At 35.6% G+C, this 17805-nt stretch overlaps 2 protein-coding genes across 8 annotated transcripts in view; one reads left to right on the top strand and one right to left on the bottom strand.

Moving 5' to 3' along the window:
- The window catches only part of svopb (SV2 related protein b), a 39542-nt gene that overhangs the window by 3248 nt on the left and 18489 nt on the right, over positions 1-17805 (bottom strand). Inside the window, exons 1-8 of one of the 6 annotated variants that reach the window (XM_048187829.1) lie at positions 10834-13076; positions 8299-8399; positions 4303-4386; positions 3957-4066; positions 3333-3418; positions 3089-3187; positions 2169-2240; positions 1915-2039 (exon numbers count right to left, since the gene is read on the bottom strand). In XM_048187829.1, coding sequence (XP_048043786.1) covers positions 1915-2039; positions 2169-2240; positions 3089-3187; positions 3333-3418; positions 3957-4066; positions 4303-4364 — 554 coding nt within the window. In that variant the 5' untranslated portion in view covers positions 4365-4386; positions 8299-8399; positions 10834-13076. Of the gene's footprint in view, positions 1-1914; positions 2040-2168; positions 2241-3088; positions 3188-3332; positions 3419-3956; positions 4067-4302; positions 4390-8298; positions 8426-10833; positions 13077-17805 lie in introns of those variants that run through there. The other 5 variants (XM_048187824.1, XM_048187827.1, XM_048187825.1 and 2 more) reach the window with 5 other exon arrangements.
- On the top strand, positions 3084-9113 carry ungb (uracil DNA glycosylase b). Of its 2 annotated transcripts, none has more exons than XM_048187867.1 (7): positions 3084-3199; positions 6702-6883; positions 6977-7072; positions 7160-7257; positions 7646-7734; positions 8250-8428; positions 8750-9113. In XM_048187867.1, exons 2-7 carry the CDS (start codon positions 6734-6736, stop codon positions 8888-8890), a joined length of 753 nt encoding a protein of 250 aa, XP_048043824.1. In that variant the 5' UTR covers positions 3084-3199; positions 6702-6733; the 3' UTR covers positions 8891-9113. The 2 variants fall into 2 exon arrangements, with proteins under 2 accessions (XP_048043824.1, XP_048043823.1); XM_048187866.1 differs by lacking the exon at positions 3084-3199 and adding an exon at positions 5784-6501.

Below are 17805 nucleotides of genomic sequence, written 5' to 3' on the forward strand. Positions count from 1 at the left end.
CACCAAGAGAAAGATGCCCAGGGCCCCTCATAACATGTGAACATGCTGTAGTCCTGCAGTAGGAGGCATGAGGACTGGAGATGTGACCAGAGAAATAAATTGCAATGTCCGTAATGTAAGATGCCGACAGTGCTACAGGTCGTTCTTGCAGTGCCAAACCACGTGTACATATATGTCCCCCCAGACGTTTTAGAGAACTTGTGTCTTGGAAGAACATCTCACAGCAAAAACTGATACTGACTGCAAACACCAGATACTGACTGCAACTTTTGATATTGATCCCCGCTCTGTTCAGCGACACATTATTCCATTTCTGTTTGTCAAATGTTAGTGAAATTTGTTTAGTTTATGTCTCAGTTGTTGAATCTTTTTATGTTTAAACAAATATTTACACATGTTAAAGGTGCCCTAGAACCAGTTTTTACAAGATGTAATATAAGTCTAAGGTGTCCCCTGAATGTGTCTGTGAAGTTTCAGCTCAAAATACCCCATAGATTTTTTTAAATTAATTTTTTTAACTGCCTATTTTGGGGCATCATTAACTATGCACCGATTCACGCTGTGGCCCCTTTAAATCGCGCGCTCCCTGTCCCCGAGCTCTTGTCTATAATACAGTGCATTTACAAAGTTCACACAGCTAATATAACCCTAAAATGGATCTTTACAAGATGTTCGTCATGCATACTGCATGCATGCGTCGGATCATGTGAGTATAGTATTTATTTGGATGTTTACATTTGATTCTGAATGAGTTTGAGGCTGTGCTTCGTGGCTAAAGCTAACATTACACACTGTTGGAGAAATTTATAAAGAATGAAGATGTGTTTATGAATTATACAGACTGCAAGTGTTTAAAAATGAAAATAGCGACAGCTCTCTTGTCTCTGTGAATACAGTAAGAAACGATGGTAACTTTAACCACATTTAACAGTACATTAGCAACATGCTAACGAAACATTTATAAAGACAATTTATAAATATCACTAAAAATATCATGTAATCATGGATCATGTCAGTTATTATTGATTCATCTGCCATTTTTCGCTATTGTTCTTGCTTGCTTACCTAGTCTGATGATTCAGCTGTGCACATCCAGACATTAATACTGCCTGCCCTTGTGTAATGCCTTGAACATGGGCTGGCATATGCAAATGTTGGGGTCATACATATTAATGATCCCCACTGTTACGTAACAGTCGGTGTTATGTTGAGATTCGCCTGTTCTTCGGAGGTCTTTTAAACAAATGAGATTTACACAAGGAGGAGGAAACAATGGTGTTTGAGACTCACTGTATGTCATTTCCGTGTACTGAACTCTTGTTATTCAACTATGCCAAGGTAAATTCAATTTTTGATTCTAGGGCACCTTTAAGAAATTTGCTGGAGAAAAAAAGAGAGAGGGTATTTCTTTTACACTACTGTTCAAAAGTTTTGGTTCAGTAAGATTCTTTTTGAAAGAAATCAATACTTCTATTCAGCATGGATGCATTTAACTTAACAAAAGTGAATATAATCATATAAATCAGAAATATAAATCATATCACAAACAAACTTTTGAATTTATATTTTATAAACATACAGAAAAACAACACAGCTAATTATACTAGGTCAACAAGACTGGTCAGGTTCTTCACAGTAGTGAGCAAATGTAACACTTCAGGAGTTTAATGGTCCCTTAGGGAAATATGGAAGTTAAGATAATTATGTTTTAACACACGATGATGTAAAACTAAATGCTTAAAGCATATTGGCACTAATAAGTGCACAATCATGTAGCACTAGTAGCCTTAGTATCTCGAACATAAATAAAAAGACCTATAAATAAAATGTTGCATCGGAGTGTTGCTCACTTATGAATGTGACTTGAAACCATAAGCAACACTTCATTGTTTGTTCATTGATGTAAAAACTCACGACTGAGGGGCTCCTCCCAGGCCAAATCCCACGAGGCCTCGCAAGACTAAGATCCAGCTATAAACAGGTGCTAAAGCACTGAAAAGCCCATAGAACAATGTCCACAGCATGCACAGTGTTAAACACTAACAGATGGAGACAGTGAGGTTGTCAGTGAGGCAATGACTGCTTTATGTTTATAATTATATAAAGAATGCATGCATTGATTTTAATTCATTTACTCAAGTGACGTGCTTAATTTAAACCAAACGTACCACTTTTCGGCCATACTTGTCTGAAATGTTTCCCCAAAGTGAGGAGCTGAGCATCATTCCAATGAACACTACCTGACAAGGTACGTACAAAATAATAACAATACATTTAAGATTCAAAAGATTAAATATTGCAAAAGTCTTGACAATACTGAGTATGCCTAGCATTAACCTTAAAGGGATAGTTCACCCAAAAATGAAAATGGTGATATATTTATAAATATCCTGGCTCTTCCAAGCTTTATAATGGTAGTGAATGGGGGTTGAGATTTTGAAGCCTAAAAAAAATGCATCCATCAATAAATAATCCATACAGCTCCAGGGGGGTTAATAAAGGCCTTCTGAAGCGAAGCAGTGTTTTTTTGTAAAAAAAAATCCATATTCAAAACTTTATTAACTATAATAACTAGCTTCTGGCAGTATGTATTGATTTGCAATGGAAGAGCAACCTCCGACCTGACGCATGATGCAATGACAAACACAGAAGCGCAGAGGATAGAGGATAGAAACACTGACCTAGCTTATGATACTCCTATATCCTACATCATACATTAAACCCCTGGAGCCGTATGGGTTATTTTTATGAAGGTAGGTGCACTTTTTTGGGGCTTCAAAATCCCCACCCCCATTTACTACCATTATAAAGCTTGCAAGGTCCAGGATATTTTTAAATACGGTATATCTCAGATTGTGTTCGTCTGAAAGACGATACTCATATACACCTAGGTCATGATAGTCATATAGACCTAGGATGGCTTGAGGGTGAGTAAATCATGGGATAATTTTCATTTTTGGGTGAATTACCCTTTAAAAATCAACATATTGTTTTCCTCGATATTCTATCACTTTTTCATGAAGCTATAACCAAATTTAACCCCAGGTGGTGTTTAACCAAGTTAGTGTACAACAGTAAATATACTGACCGCTGTTATGAATGCCACTTTCCAGCTTGAGAGCCTCCATTCACAGCGCAGTTGAGGAGTTACAATACTAAGGAGCATCATTTCCATAGAATCAGCCATCTTCGCATGGAGGTAAGAAACAGGAATATTGTGAGTTCTCAGTAAACAAATTTTTAAGTAAACTGAATTAACTAAACAAATTTTGTTCAGTAAACATTACTTATGTAATTAACAGTTAATTAATTCAGTAATTAACATTTATTACCCACGCAACTCCAGTTAGCATAGACAGCTTCCACTGAAAGCATCCAAAACCAATAGCTTCAACTGCTTCCTCCACAGTAAATGTTTCTAGTGAAAAATAAATACTTACTTAATGATGAGCTAGTATGTATTCAGTAAAAAGCATGACCTCAACCCTGTGAGGAATTAAATTCTGTTGACAAAGTAGCTTGAACTAACTGGTATATCTGATGCTGCAATGCTTGTGACACAAAGACTTGTGAATAGTGAATAGTTTGACTACAAAAATGAAAAAAAAAAAAAACCCTCACAAGATGTAATTGATCAGTGTTTCTGCCTGTCTAATTATATATTTGTGCCTAATTATAACCTATTTTTTGTTGCTCTATAAACAAAAAAATCTGACCTTCACTTTAATTATGTCCAGTAGCACACGTACATAATATTTCTTAAACAAAATAATTCTTTTTTGATCATTCTAAACTGACCTCACACCTCATAAATGAACTCAATCCAATAGCTGCACTGCATGCATACATTACACCAAGAGCCAGGCCTTAATCATCAATTTAGGCTTTAAACAACGCAATCTTAGAATAAAGAGGAATTGTGCATTCATCTACAAATGTAGGATAGAGATGCCAACCTGACATTCCAGAGCTTCTGGTCTTGCTGTCCCCCAAATCCTCTTGCTCCAGCATAGTGCAAACTCCTTCTTTGCTAGGCTCATTATTCCCAGACTGCTCCTCATGAACACTAAGGATGCATTTTCAAAAAATACAGACTTTAGCCTTTGTACGGTTTAAAAAATCCAACGTAAATCGGAAACTGTTAAAATATTTAAAATCAGTATTATTGAAGCTGCTGTAGGCTTTTCATTTCACTATCTAAACATAATTTAAGACTGCATTCTTTCTGATATTTCCAGGCTACGGTTTTCAGTCGATTAAAAGTCTATTTTTACAAGTAAACACAAAACACACATGGATTACCTGATATCAGCGTCTTTCCATCGCTTGTAAGCCACCTGTGATGATCTTGTCAACCCACTCATTTCACCGGGACGCTATAATGGACTGCTAAACCATAACAGCACATTTAGCTATAGAACAGGTTAGACCAGTGTGTGACTCTGATTACATCAACATAACACTGGGGACGGTAAACTAAGGGAGTGGGCTTGGTCTTAAGTAGTTAAACAGACCTCCAGAGTACAACCCACATGGCATCATGTCATCCCTAAACAACAAGCCACTCCAGCCCTAATCCAGATCAAGAGGATGTGTAGGATTTCTTTAGTAAAATCTTATTCATTGCCATTAGAAAGGTTTGTAGATAAACAGAAGTATTAGGGATGTTAAGAACAGAGGAAACTATTGGTTCTCATAAACTAGACAAGCACCTCATGAACACTGAACGACCACATCCTCTTTTGAATGAATTAATGATAATTACTCTTACTTTGTGTTCTTTTTCTCCAGTTGGCAATAATTGGGCCGCAAGCTATGCTGCATTTTATTTCTAAGACAAAATATCAATCCGACTTAAAAAAAAAAAAAAATTTAATTCACAGAAACAAATTCTTCAGAGGTATACACACACTTCACTTATAATATGCCCAAACAGCAAAGTAAATAACTGAGATGATTTTAAGCGCCACAGAAACGGAATAAAAAATCTAGGGCACTAGCTGTCACGGGTAATTGCAGGCAAACAGACGAAGATTAAAGATCCAACAACAGGTTTTATTAACAACAATCCTTGACATGCAGGACAAGTAAAACAGACAGGCGAAACAAACACACTAAACATAACGGTGATCGGACAAAGACAGAGCGAACAGGAGGAACTTAAATAGCAAACACGACTGAGGATAATTAATAGAACACAGCTGACATATATGAACTAATAATGATGAGACAGACGAGTGGCGGGAAACTGAACAAAGGAACATGTGACAAATTAAAACAAACTGGAAGTCCATGAACACAACACTAAACTGAACACAACTGTGACACTAGTTCTCATTAAGGGGGCTACAGGAGGACTTAAAATTATTTAAAATATTATATTAAAATAATCAAACTTAAAATTGAATCTAAACTAAAATCTAGCGTTAGCGTCAGTTCTGGCAGGTCACGTCAGTCAAGCTTGCATCAGCTGACTCCCAGGTGACTTGCGTCTACCTATAGGAATACGACGCCTATTACGGCATCTATATATAAGTTCCTCAGTATTATCAGCAGCTATTGCATTTCTCAGGAGCAAATTACCCTCCTCCATCCCCAGCTCCTCCTCTCTTCAGTCAGGATTGGCCTTATTATTTCCCCTGAATCAGACTAATTCTCGAAAAATGTGTATTTTAAATCATGACATTTAATGATATCTGCATGTTGGTCCTGTTCTGTTTACCCTGGGGGGTTTATTGCTGCTCTCCCTGCTCTTATCCATGCTAGGCTGCATGGATGCACAGGGAGTTCTTGTCCAGAACAGAACCATACCGCCAATACAAACTCTATGCATTATCTATCATATTTGACGATAGTGGTCCTGACAGAAATGGTATAAAAACAGAGAAAAAAAACCTTTTCATTTTCCATTAATGACTACTGTTTTTATTGAAGAACATATTCTGGAATACATAACATATATTATAATATATTAAATAAATTACCACACATTAATTCATTTAACATATCAATGAAAAGTTTGAAAGCAGGTAGTTTTGACATAATTACAGTAGAAATACTGGAAATATCTTGCCGTACATAGAGAATATTGTCTTGTACAATGAGAGGCGTTCAAGTAAAAAAGGTTGAACTAGAGTCAAGGGTGAAGTCAAATTTCAGGGGTTTTGTACAAAGTTAGATTTAAAATGTTCATGTTTAATTAAAAAGAGTCTGTTTTGAATCACACAAACAGGTAATATCACCAGATCTAACATGTAGTCATATTTAAACACAACACATGCCAGCTCATATGACCTGTCATGTCTCTGCTCGGCTAACAGTTACTGTCATGGTTTAGGTTTGAAGTTTCGCTTTCAGTTTTGCAAATGGTGGAGCGAACCTGAATTTGCATGACATGGCAGCATAACAGTGATGCAGCAGTATTTGTGAAGGGGTCTCTGAGAAACGCCAACGAGTGCATACACAGTGCATACACTTATCTTACTTTGGACATGTCAAACGGTAGGTTAAGGCTCTGAAAAAGTTCAACAAGCTCTGTATTTAAATTTCTGTTTAAGGTATTTAGTGTAGAAAAGGCTGTATTCAAACTTTCTTGCATTTCCTGGGCCTTCATATTGTGACAAACCAAGCACAGTCCTTTCAAAAAGAGAGTTTTACTGAGCGTGTGCTATTCCTTTTTTTCCCTCTTGTAAATGATACAGAATCCTGCAAAGAGCAAGTTACTAGTAAGAGCATGCAGCTCAGTGAGGAGCAGCTGCATCAGATAGAGCAGAACAGACGCGCCGCACTTGAACGACTGGCCAGCCGAAACGTACCTGTACCTGTTGGTGAAAGCTGGCGAAGACAAATTGGGACTGAATTTACAAAACCTTATTTTACAAAAGTAAGTGATACTCAGTATGAGACATTATCAAATTAACACTATGAAGATGAAGTAAAAAAACACTTGTTCCTGTTTTGGTTCTTTTTTTTTCAGCTAATGTCTTTTGTTACAATGGAGAGGAAATGCTTTACTGTCTATCCCAGCCCTGAGCAGGTGTTTTATTGCACAACTTTGTGTGCAATTGAAGATGTAAGTATATAATATGTGAAAAGGAAGAGATATAAAAAATAAGTGCTTTTTAGTGCAATTTCAATACACTACAGTTTGTGTTGACAGGTAAAAGTGGTCATTCTTGGGCAAGACCCCTATCACCATCCAGGTCAAGCCCATGGTTTGGCCTTCAGTGTGCTGAGGCCTAAACCTCCTCCTCCTAGGTACAGCAACTGTGAAATTTTTCAATCATCTCACCAAAATGACATCTTAGACCATTCACACAGAGCACGTTTTTGCGGTTAAAAGTACAAGACTCACATCAGCGGAATGTAAAAAAGCAAGGTCTAGAGATGCATTTTTTTTATAAAGATGTTTCTTTTAACTTTAGCGCCGCATGTTTAGAATGGCGTGTCGTGCGTGATATGCATCAAAAGAGGCGAGACATGAGCACAAAGATCAAGCACGTCTGTCTAATGCGTTTCCATAGAAAAACAATGGAAAAGAAGTCCAGTGGAATGGAAAAACGTGTTCTGTGTGTACGGCCCCTAACTGTACATCTCTAATGATAACTCTATTTCCGTATTTGCTGACCTGCTTCAATTACTGCAGTTTGGAAAACATATTTACGGAGCTGACAGAAGATATTGTTGGCTTCCAGCATCCAGGTCATGGAGACCTTACAGAATGGGCTAAACAGGGTATGTAATCAACATACACTACTGTTCAATGGTTTGAGGTCAGAATGATTTTTTTTGAAAGACTTAAAACTTTTATTCACCAAGGATGAAAGGTTTTAAACAAAATGCTGTCAGTTTCATCAGCACAACTGTTTTAAACATTGACAATAAGAAGAAATGTTTCTTGAGCACCAAATCAGCATATCAGAATGATTTCTAAACCATCATGTGACACTAAAGACTGGAGTAAAGGCTGCTGAAAATTAAGTTTTGCCATCACAGAAATAAATTACACTTTAAACAGAAAACAGTTATTTTAAATTATTAAAATATTTCATAATATTGCTGTTTTTTTATTGTATTTGTGATTATATAAATGCAGCCTTGGTCAGCATAACAGCCTTTTTTCAAAAACATTTAAAAATCTAAAACGTCCTCAAACGTCTGAACATACACTACGAGCCTGTTATAGCATCATTTGTAAAGAAAGCTATCAGATTCATTAAGTTTAATGTACATGTTATTTATATTGTCAGGTGTTCTGCTGCTGAATTCTGTGTTGACAGTGAGGGCTCATCAACCCACCTCTCATGAGGGTCAAGGCTGGGAGCTCTTCACAGATGCTGTGGTCCTGTGGCTCAGCAGGAACCTCAATGGCCTGGTCTTTCTGCTTTGGGGCTCGTATGCTCAGAGGAAAGGCAGAGTGATTGACAGAGTAAGTTAACAAAGACAGAATTATGAAATGTAAATATATTTATCTGGAATATAAGGTGCACTCAGCATTTTTTTTTATTTATTAAAAACGATTTTATTTTACATGGAGTGGGTCATCTCATGGGACCACCATGTTGATGACCAGCTAAATGTTACAGTTTTATCTGTCGCTGTGCACTTCTGCTTGTGGTATGAATAATAACGTTTGACTGTAAATATTGCATTTATACAGTGGCACAGGTTACTGAAAACTGCACCTTTAAAAATCATTACGAGGTAGTAAAGGAATATCTGACTGGCTGTTTTGTTTTTGTTTTTCCAGAAACGTCATCATGTCCTTGAGACTTCACATCCATCACCATACTCTGCACATTTAGGCTTCTTTGGATGCAGGCACTTCTCTAAAACTAACATGCTACTTAAAGCATCAGGAAAAAATCTGATTGATTGGACAGCTCTCTGAAATAACATTATACTATATATTCTTTAAAAAATATTTTTGGTAAAACAGAGAGGCTGTGAACATTAAATATTCTACATTACAGTTAAATGTTTTGCATTTTATACTGCAATTATGTTGCAAATGGGTCACAACTGCCCTGTAGTGACATTGAACTTGTAATAATCATGCCAATTGTTATAATGCAAATGATTACATTATTTGGACAATAAATGAATGCAGTAAATGAATGTATTTCATTAGTCATATTGGACAAAAGGAGTGTGATTTTATGGACTGACCACATATTTCAGCTTCAAATTAAAGCGTTAAAAACAAAAACCTGTTATTTTATATATATATATATATATATATATATATATATATATATATATAGTGCTGTCCAAGGTTATTATAGTTTTGCATTTTTCATTAGTTTTTATTTTTATTTCGTTTTGACTTTTTGTTTTCAAATTCAGTTTAGTCTTAATTAGTTTTTAAAGTGGGTTTGCTAGTTTAGTTTAGTTTTTATTTTTTGAAAATGCTTAGTTTTAGTTTAGTTTTTATTAGTTTTAGTGTTAGTTTTAGTCTTTTTTTGTAATTTGGGTTATTTGTCAGGGGCAAGATTCAAAAAGGTCAGAAAAAGTATTGTGTAATAATAACATAAACATCAAACAACAAAAACATCATACAATTTTAGAAAATATTAATTCAAAAATAAAACCAGTACATAAAATGTACATATGGGCACAAATATGTAAACAGTCTCAACACTCCGCAGTAAGTGCAAAATGTGTAAGTGATGTGTGCCAGTAAAAAACCTAAAGAGCCAACAGACTAAAGAAGACATACATGAACCGCATGTAGCCTTTTCAACCCATTTTTGAGCCACAACAAGACATTTCTGTCAGATTGTCAGGGAGCTCAATCTGAGAAAAGAACATGACAAATAACAAAAAAAAAAAAAAAAAAAACTTTAAATACAGCTTTTCAATTTTTTTTAGTGTGTGTGACACCTTCACAAAATTGCCCAAAAAATCTACCAAAAATCTACACATCTTCTATACAGAATTCACACCCTATACAAATACCACAGCGGTACAATTTTCACACCCTATACTAAATTTACAATAGCCTACTCGTCTGGATTGAAGCAGCAAACATTCAGTGTAAAGGCCAATTCACACCGCACCGACAAACGCCAACAAACTCGTCTGTTGGAGTTTGATCGGATCGGTGCGATACACCTGTTGGTGTTGGTCTGAGTCGGTTTTCACCGGACTGAACATGTTTAGAACATGTTTAATCGGCGTTAGTTTGGTAGTCTGAGCATCCAACAAACTGCAACCAACTCTGACGTAATCTGACCTGACTACGAACCGTTGCCATGACGATGAGGCAAGTCCCCTGCAAAGACAGCTGTTTGATCGCGCCCGCGCCTCACGCACACACAACAAAGCAGCGGAAATGTGACATCGCAGCTTGTTCGTTATAAAAAATAAAATACAGTAAAAAAAAAAAAAAGAAAACATACAAAAGCTACAATAGTCCATAGTGCAATCCTTGCCATTCAGCAAGAGCACGTTAAGAGAGGTAACGTTAACCACCATGAGCAACGCAGTTTACCTTCAGTGACACTAAAACTCTGTAAAATTGATTTTTTTCTCACAGTAATTTTCATTTTGGGTGAACTATGCAAACACTTTTATATTGAAGCAGCAAACATTCAGTGTAAGAGTAAACAAATGACTATTTAATATTTGAATCACAGCTTATAACGTTACAGTGTTTTGACATCGACAACCCAAGTGCATTTTACCTCAAACTTGCGACTAGTTAACTTGCTGCAGTAGCAATCGCTTCTCGCGTCGACATTAACACGCTGACAAAGTTATATTCAGAATTAAAAATATGTTTATACCACTTTTTAATGTGTGTTTGTGTAAAGGTGTTCACGAGATACCAACCTTTAGCGAACTTGCTTTCAAAGTCGAACACTCGTTCTCATGGAGACGCGGTGTGCACGGAGGGGAGGGGATGTGTGTGTGTGCGCGCGCGCGTGTATGTGAGAGACGCAGGGAAAAGAAATGCAGCTAAACGTTATTTGCTCTATGAAAGACATTGATAAAGACGAAAACTAAGGACATTTAATCTATAATTTTATTTTATTTTATTTTTGCCAAACACACATTACAGTTTTAGTTAGTTATCGTTTTTTTGTAATGCCTCGTTTTTATTTAATTTCACTTAACGACAATGTTTTTCCCCACCTAGTTTTTTTTTCGTTCGTTTTCGTTAACGATTATAACCTTGGTGCTGTCAAAATTTATGTGTAAATGCATGCAATTAATTTTTTCAGTTTTTTTTTTTTTTTCAGTTTAACAGTATTTAATGCAATTAACACATTTTCCCCCATTATCCTTTGGGTAGCTTTACAATATATGATCATGCTCTTATTCAAGCAAATGCTATAGAGTGAATGAGACAACTTGCTGTTGGAAAGGAGAGCAAGAGCACAATTTAGCAGCCTTTTCCTAACCTGAGTATTTTGGTAATGACATGCCAGATAGCTTAGGACAAAAAGAAAAAAAGAAAGAAAGAAAAAAGAAAAACATCAGAATATTTATATATTGTGAATTTGTGATATGACGTCTGCAACTTATGATCACACAAGTGGTTGCACACACTACTAATATCAATTTGCTGGGTTTGTTGGTATTTGCTCTTAGTACATTAAGTTATTCTGTCTGTTCTGAAGAGCTTATCCATCATCTTCAGTCTGACCAGTGTGTGAAAGAAAACAATGGGAGAGAAAATGAGACAGCTGCTACTGAAGAGGCAGAAACAGAATTTTTCTCATCAAGTGAGAGATCAAACTGACTCAGCGCAGCATGACTGTAGGTGTTGTTGTCCAAATCTCTGTTTTTGGAGCTTTGCAAGTCATTGTTTTAAGGAAATATCATGCATCTCTTTCCGTAGGATATGAATATTGCTGTTCAAAATTCTAATGTGCTCCAAGATAATATTCTAAGATGGTAGAAATGTACAATGGCTGCTGCCTGTAATATTAATGACCAATTATGGTATTTATAAAATCCAAAAGGACATAACAAATATTAGATTATTTTATAGCTAAAATATCTTTGTACTTCTGAGTATCTCAGTAGTTACAACATGACCTTCCATGAAAATCCAAATCACATATAGACTTAATTAAAACCTAGTCTTTGGACTAAATTAAACCCTAAAATCTTTTAAAAGAGAAAGCTGTCATGTAAGGTCCATTTAATGTTTTTAGTATAGGCCAAGGAGGTCTATGTGGTCTTTATGATGACAGATTGTAAACTAGTATGGTAAATTGGAACAGATATTAAAGTCTGCTGCATTTTTATTGGAACTTACAAACGTGTAAATGTATCCTGAAATTATGAAAACACCACTTTCAGCTAATTAAAAAAAGTTTTATTTATAGGTTTTATTTACATGTCGTTGCACAGCCATCTAGTGGAAGAAGAAAGAAACGCTGCAGTTTCGCATCTGTGAATACAAATATTGCTGTTTAGATTGTAGTTTTAAAACCAAGAAGAGAATAGTGAGGTGTTCGCTTGAGAATAGTGGGTTTTTAGTTTATGATCTAGTTTAGGGCTAAGTTAAGATATGGTCAACATTTGAAGAAAAAAAGTTTCTTGTCCAAGAGAAAAGTGAGCTGGTGTTATCAGTAAATAAACCTCGACAATGTGAGGACTCCTAAACGGAATTATATTCCGGTTAATTATATATTATTCCGCGGTTACTACGCTGGTTAACGTACTCACAAAATAAATAAATACAAGGACATGAAATATTGATTTGAGTTGAACATACTGTATTATCTTAAAGCCTCTGCGAAGAAGAAATAGTCAATACCAAACTAGTCAACATCAACTTGGCAACAAAACGAACATTACTTTAATTAAAATATTAATACACATGTTAACAGGCTAGTTGTATTCCTCTAAGTTGCACCTTAAGTTTTGCAAGCTATTTTCTGTGAATGTGCCGCTAAGTCTAAAAAAATGTGCAGTAAACGGCAAAACTATAATTACGACAATTAATAATATGGTTGGTAAGAAATACCAGTTTGCAATAACAAGCACCATATGAGCTGTTTTGTACAGCTAAAAACTAACGCAGCGGATGACTGCGGTCAAGCCAGCCGCAGTTTGAAAATACACGGTCAAGCCAGCCGCCAAAAAAAAAAAGTGTGTGCGCCTATTACTATAAATACGGTAATTTCAGGAACAGCAGAGAGAGAACGCGCTTTCAGAGCGCTTGAGTTGCCCATATCTATCTATCTATCTATCTATCTATCTATCTATCTATCTATCTATCTATCTATCTATCTATCTATCTATCTATCTATCTATCTATCTCTTTTTTCTTTCTAATGTTTCTTTCTCTTACTATATCTTTATTCAGTCTAATATATAAAACATTTCTTTCTTTCTTTCTTTCTTTCTTTCTTTCTTTCTTTCTTTCTTTCTTTCTTTCTTTCTTTCTTTCTCTCTCTTTTTTCTTTCGATTATATATCCATCTCTTTCTTTTTTCTTTCTAATGTTTCTTTCTCTTACTATATCTTTCTTTTTTCTAATATATCTATTTCTTTTTTCTTTCTAATGTCTTTCTTTCTAATATTTCTTTCTTTCTCTTAACATATCTTTCTTTTTTGTATTATATCTTTCTTTTTTCTAATATATCTCTTTCCTTTTTCTTTGTAATGTCTATCTTTCTAATATTTCTTTCTATCTCTCTGTTGTTATTTTCATATATAACAATTACTCTTGAATTAAATTGTGTTACTGTCTTACTGCATAAGGATTACTATCTGATTAGGCCTATAAAGACCTCATTTTAAATAAGTAGAAAATACCAATGGTCTGTTTCTATAGGGGACGTCCCATACAGTATGCATACCTCATAAATATCCCTTTTACTGCAGCATTTTGGAGATATGCCACATTATTCGACTTCAAAAGCCTATAAACACCTCATTTCAAATAAGTAGAAAAAACTAATGGTTTGTTTCTATAAGGGACATCCCATAGAGTATGCATACTTCATAAGAGTACATTTTACTGCAGCATTTTGGAGATATGCCACATTATTTGACTTTGGAGGCCTATAAAGACTCCATTTCAAATAAGTAGAAAAAAATAATGGTCAGTTTCTATAGGGGGCGTCCCATAGAGTATGCATACCTCATATGAGTACATTTTACTATAGCATTTTGGAGGTATGCCACATTATTCGACTTCAAAGGCCTATAAACACCTCATTTCAAATAAGTAGAAAAAAATAATGGTTTGTTTCTATAGGGGACATCCCATACAGTATGCATACCTCATATGAGTACATTTTACTGCAGCATTTTGGAGATATGCCACATTATTCGACTTCAAAGGCCTATAAACACCTCATTTCAAATAAGTAGAAAAAACAATGGTCTGTTTCTATAGGGGACGTCCCATAGAGTATGCATACCTCATATGAGTACATTTTACTGCAGCATTTCGGAGATATGCCACATTATTCGACTTCAAAGGCCTATAAACACCTCATTTCAAATAAGTAGAAAAAACAATGGTTTGTTTCTATAGGGGACATCCCATAGAGTATGCATACCTCATATGAGTACATTTTACTGCAGCATTTTGGAGATATGCCACATTATTCGACTTCAAAGGCCTATAAACACCTCATTTCAAATAAGTAGAAAAAACTAATGGTTTGTTTCTATAGGGGACATCCCATAGAGTATGCATACCTCATATGAGTACATTTTACTGCAGCATTTTGGAGATATGCCACATTATTCGACTTCAAAGGCCTATAAACACCTCATTTCAAATAAGTAGAAAAAAATAATGGTCTGTTTCTATAGGGGGCGTCCCATAGAGTATGCATACCTCATATGAGTACATTTTACTGCAGCATTTTGGAGATATGCCACATTATTCGACTTCAAAGGCCTATAAACACCTCATTTCAAATAAGTAGAAAAAAACAATGAACTGTTTCTATAGGGGGTGTCCCATAGAGTATGCATACCTCATATGAGTACATTTTACTGCAGCATTTTGGAGGTATGCCACATTATTTGACTTTGGAGGCCTATAAAGACTTCATTTCAAATAAGTAGAAAAAAATAATTGTCAGTTTCTATAGGGGGCGTCCCATAGAGTATGCATACCTCATATGAGTACATTTTACTGCAGCATTTTGGAGATATGCCACATTATTCGACTTCAAAGCCTATAAACACCTCATTTCAAATAAGTAGAAAAAACAAATGGTCTGTTTCTATAGGGGACGTCCCATAGAGTATGCATACCCCATATCAGTACATTTTACTGCAGCATTTTGGAGATATGCCACATTATTTGACTTTGGAAAGGCCTATAAACACCTCATTTCAAATAAGTAGAAAAAACAAATGGTCTGTTTCTATAGGGGCGTCCCATAGAGTATGCATACCTCATATGAGTACATTTTACTGCAGCATTTCGGAGATATGCCACATTATTCGACTTCAAAGGCCTATAAACACCTCATTTCAAATAAGTAGAAAAAAACAATGAACTGTTTCTATAGGGGACGTCCCATAGAGTATGCATACCCCATATGAGTACATTTTACTGCAGCATTTTGGAGATATGCCACATTATTCGACTTCAAAGGCCTATAAACACCTCATTTCAAATAAGTAGAAAAAACTAATGGTTTGTTTCTATAGGGGACGTCCCATAGAGTATGCATACCCCATATGAGTACATTTTACTGCAGCATTTTGGAGATATGCCACATTATTCGACTTCAAAGGCCTATAAACACCTCATTTCAAATAAGTAGAAAAAACTAATGGTTTGTTTCTATAGGGGACATCCCATAGAGTATGCATACCTCATATGAGTACATTTTACTGCAGCATTTTGGAGATATGCCACATTATTTGACTTTGGAGGTCTATAAACACCTCATTTCAAATAAGTAGAAAAAAATAATGGTCAGTTTCTATAGGGGCGTCCCATAGAGTATGCATACCTCATATGAGTACATTTTACTGCAGCATTTTGGAGATATGCCACATTATTCGACTTCAAAGGCCTATAAACACCTCATTTCAAATAAGTAGAAAAAACAAATGGTCTGTTTCTATAGGGGACGTCCCATAGAGTATGCATACCCCATATGAGTACATTTTACTGCAGCATTTTGGAGATATGCCACATTATTCGACTTCAAAGGCCTATAAACACCTCATTTCAAATAAGTAGAAAAAAAATGGTCTGTTTCTATAGGGGACGTCCCATAGAGTATGCATACCCCATATGAGTACATTTTACTGCAGCATTTCGGAGATATGCCACATTATTCGACTTCAAAGGCCTATAAACACCTCATTTCAAATAAGTAGAAAAAAACAATGAACTGTTTCTATAGGGGACGTCCCATAGAGTATGCATACCCCATATGAGTACATTTTACTGCAGCATTTTGGAGATATGCCACATTATTCGACTTCAAAGGCCTATAAACACCTCATTTCAAATAAGTAGAAAAAACTAATGGTTTGTTTCTATAGGGGACATCCCATAGAGTATGCATACCTCATATGAGTACATTTTACTGCAGCATTTTGGAGATATGCCACATTATTTGACTTTGGAAGGCCTATAAACACCTCATTTCAAATAAGTAGAAAAAAATAATGTCAGTTTCTATAGGGGGCGTCCCATAGAGTATGCATACCTCATATGAGTACATTTTACTGCAGCATTTTGGAGATATGCCACATTATTCGACTTCAAAGCCTATAAACACCTCATTTCAAATAAGTAGAAAAAACAATGGTTTGTTTCTATAGGGGACGTCCCATAGAGTATGCATACCCCATATGAGTACATTTTACTGCAGCATTTTGGAGATATGCCACATTATTCGACTTCAAAGGCCTATAAACACCTCATTTCAAATAAGTAGAAAAAAATAATTGTCAGTTTCTATAGGGGACGTCCCATAGAGTATGCATACCTCATATGAGTACATTTTACTGCAGCATTTTGGAGATATGCCACATTATTCGACTTCAAAGGCCTATAAACACCTCATTTCAAATAAGTAGAAAAAAAAATGGTCTGTTTCTATAGGGGACGTCCCATAGAGTATGCATACCCCATATGAGTACATTTTACTGCAGCATTTTGGAGATATGCCACATTATTCGACTTCAAAGGCCTATAAACACCTCATTTCAAATAAGTAGAAAAAAACAATGAACTGTTTCTATAGGGGACGTCCCATAGAGTATGCATACCTCATATGAGTACATTTTACTGCAGCATTTTGGAGATATGCCACATTATTCGACTTCAAAGGCCTATAAACACCTCATTTCAAATAAGTAGAAAAAAATAATTGTCAGTTTCTATAGGGGCGTCCCATAGAGTATGCATACCTCATATGAGTACATTTTACTGCAGCATTTTGGAGATATGCCACATTATTCGACTTCAAAGCCTATAAACACCTCATTTCAAATAAGTAGAAAAAACAAATGGTCTGTTTCTATAGGGGACGTCCCATAGAGTATGCATACCCCATATGAGTACATTTTACTGCAGCATTTTGGAGATATGCCACATTATTCGACTTCAAAGGCCTATAAACACCTCATTTCAAATAAGTAGAAAAAACGAATGGTTTGTTTCTATAGGGGACATCCCATAGAGTATGCATACCCCATATGAGTACATTTTACTGCAGCATTTTGGAGATATGCCACATTATTCGACTTCAAAGGCCTATAAACACCTCATTTCAAATAAGTAGAAAAAATAAATGGTCTGTTTCTATAGGGGACGTCCCATAGAGTATGCATACCCCATATGAGTACATTTTAC

This window comes from Megalobrama amblycephala, linkage group LG4, assembly GCF_018812025.1.
Source record: "Megalobrama amblycephala isolate DHTTF-2021 linkage group LG4, ASM1881202v1, whole genome shotgun sequence".
NCBI lineage: Eukaryota > Metazoa > Chordata > Actinopteri > Cypriniformes > Xenocyprididae > Megalobrama > Megalobrama amblycephala.

What these genes read in the sequence shown, in the direction of transcription:
- ungb (XM_048187866.1), top strand. Translation starts at nt 6,390, where the DNA reads ATGACATGGCAGCATAACAGTGATGCAGCAGTATTTGTGAAGGGGTCT. An exon ending in CAAAACCTTATTTTACAAAA is followed by an intron (nt 6,884 to 6,976) that starts GTAAGTGATACT and finishes TTTTTTTTTCAG; the next exon opens with CTAATGTCTTTTGTTACAAT. An exon ending in CTTTGTGTGCAATTGAAGAT is followed by an intron (nt 7,073 to 7,159) that starts GTAAGTATATAA and finishes TTGTGTTGACAG; the next exon opens with GTAAAAGTGGTCATTCTTGG.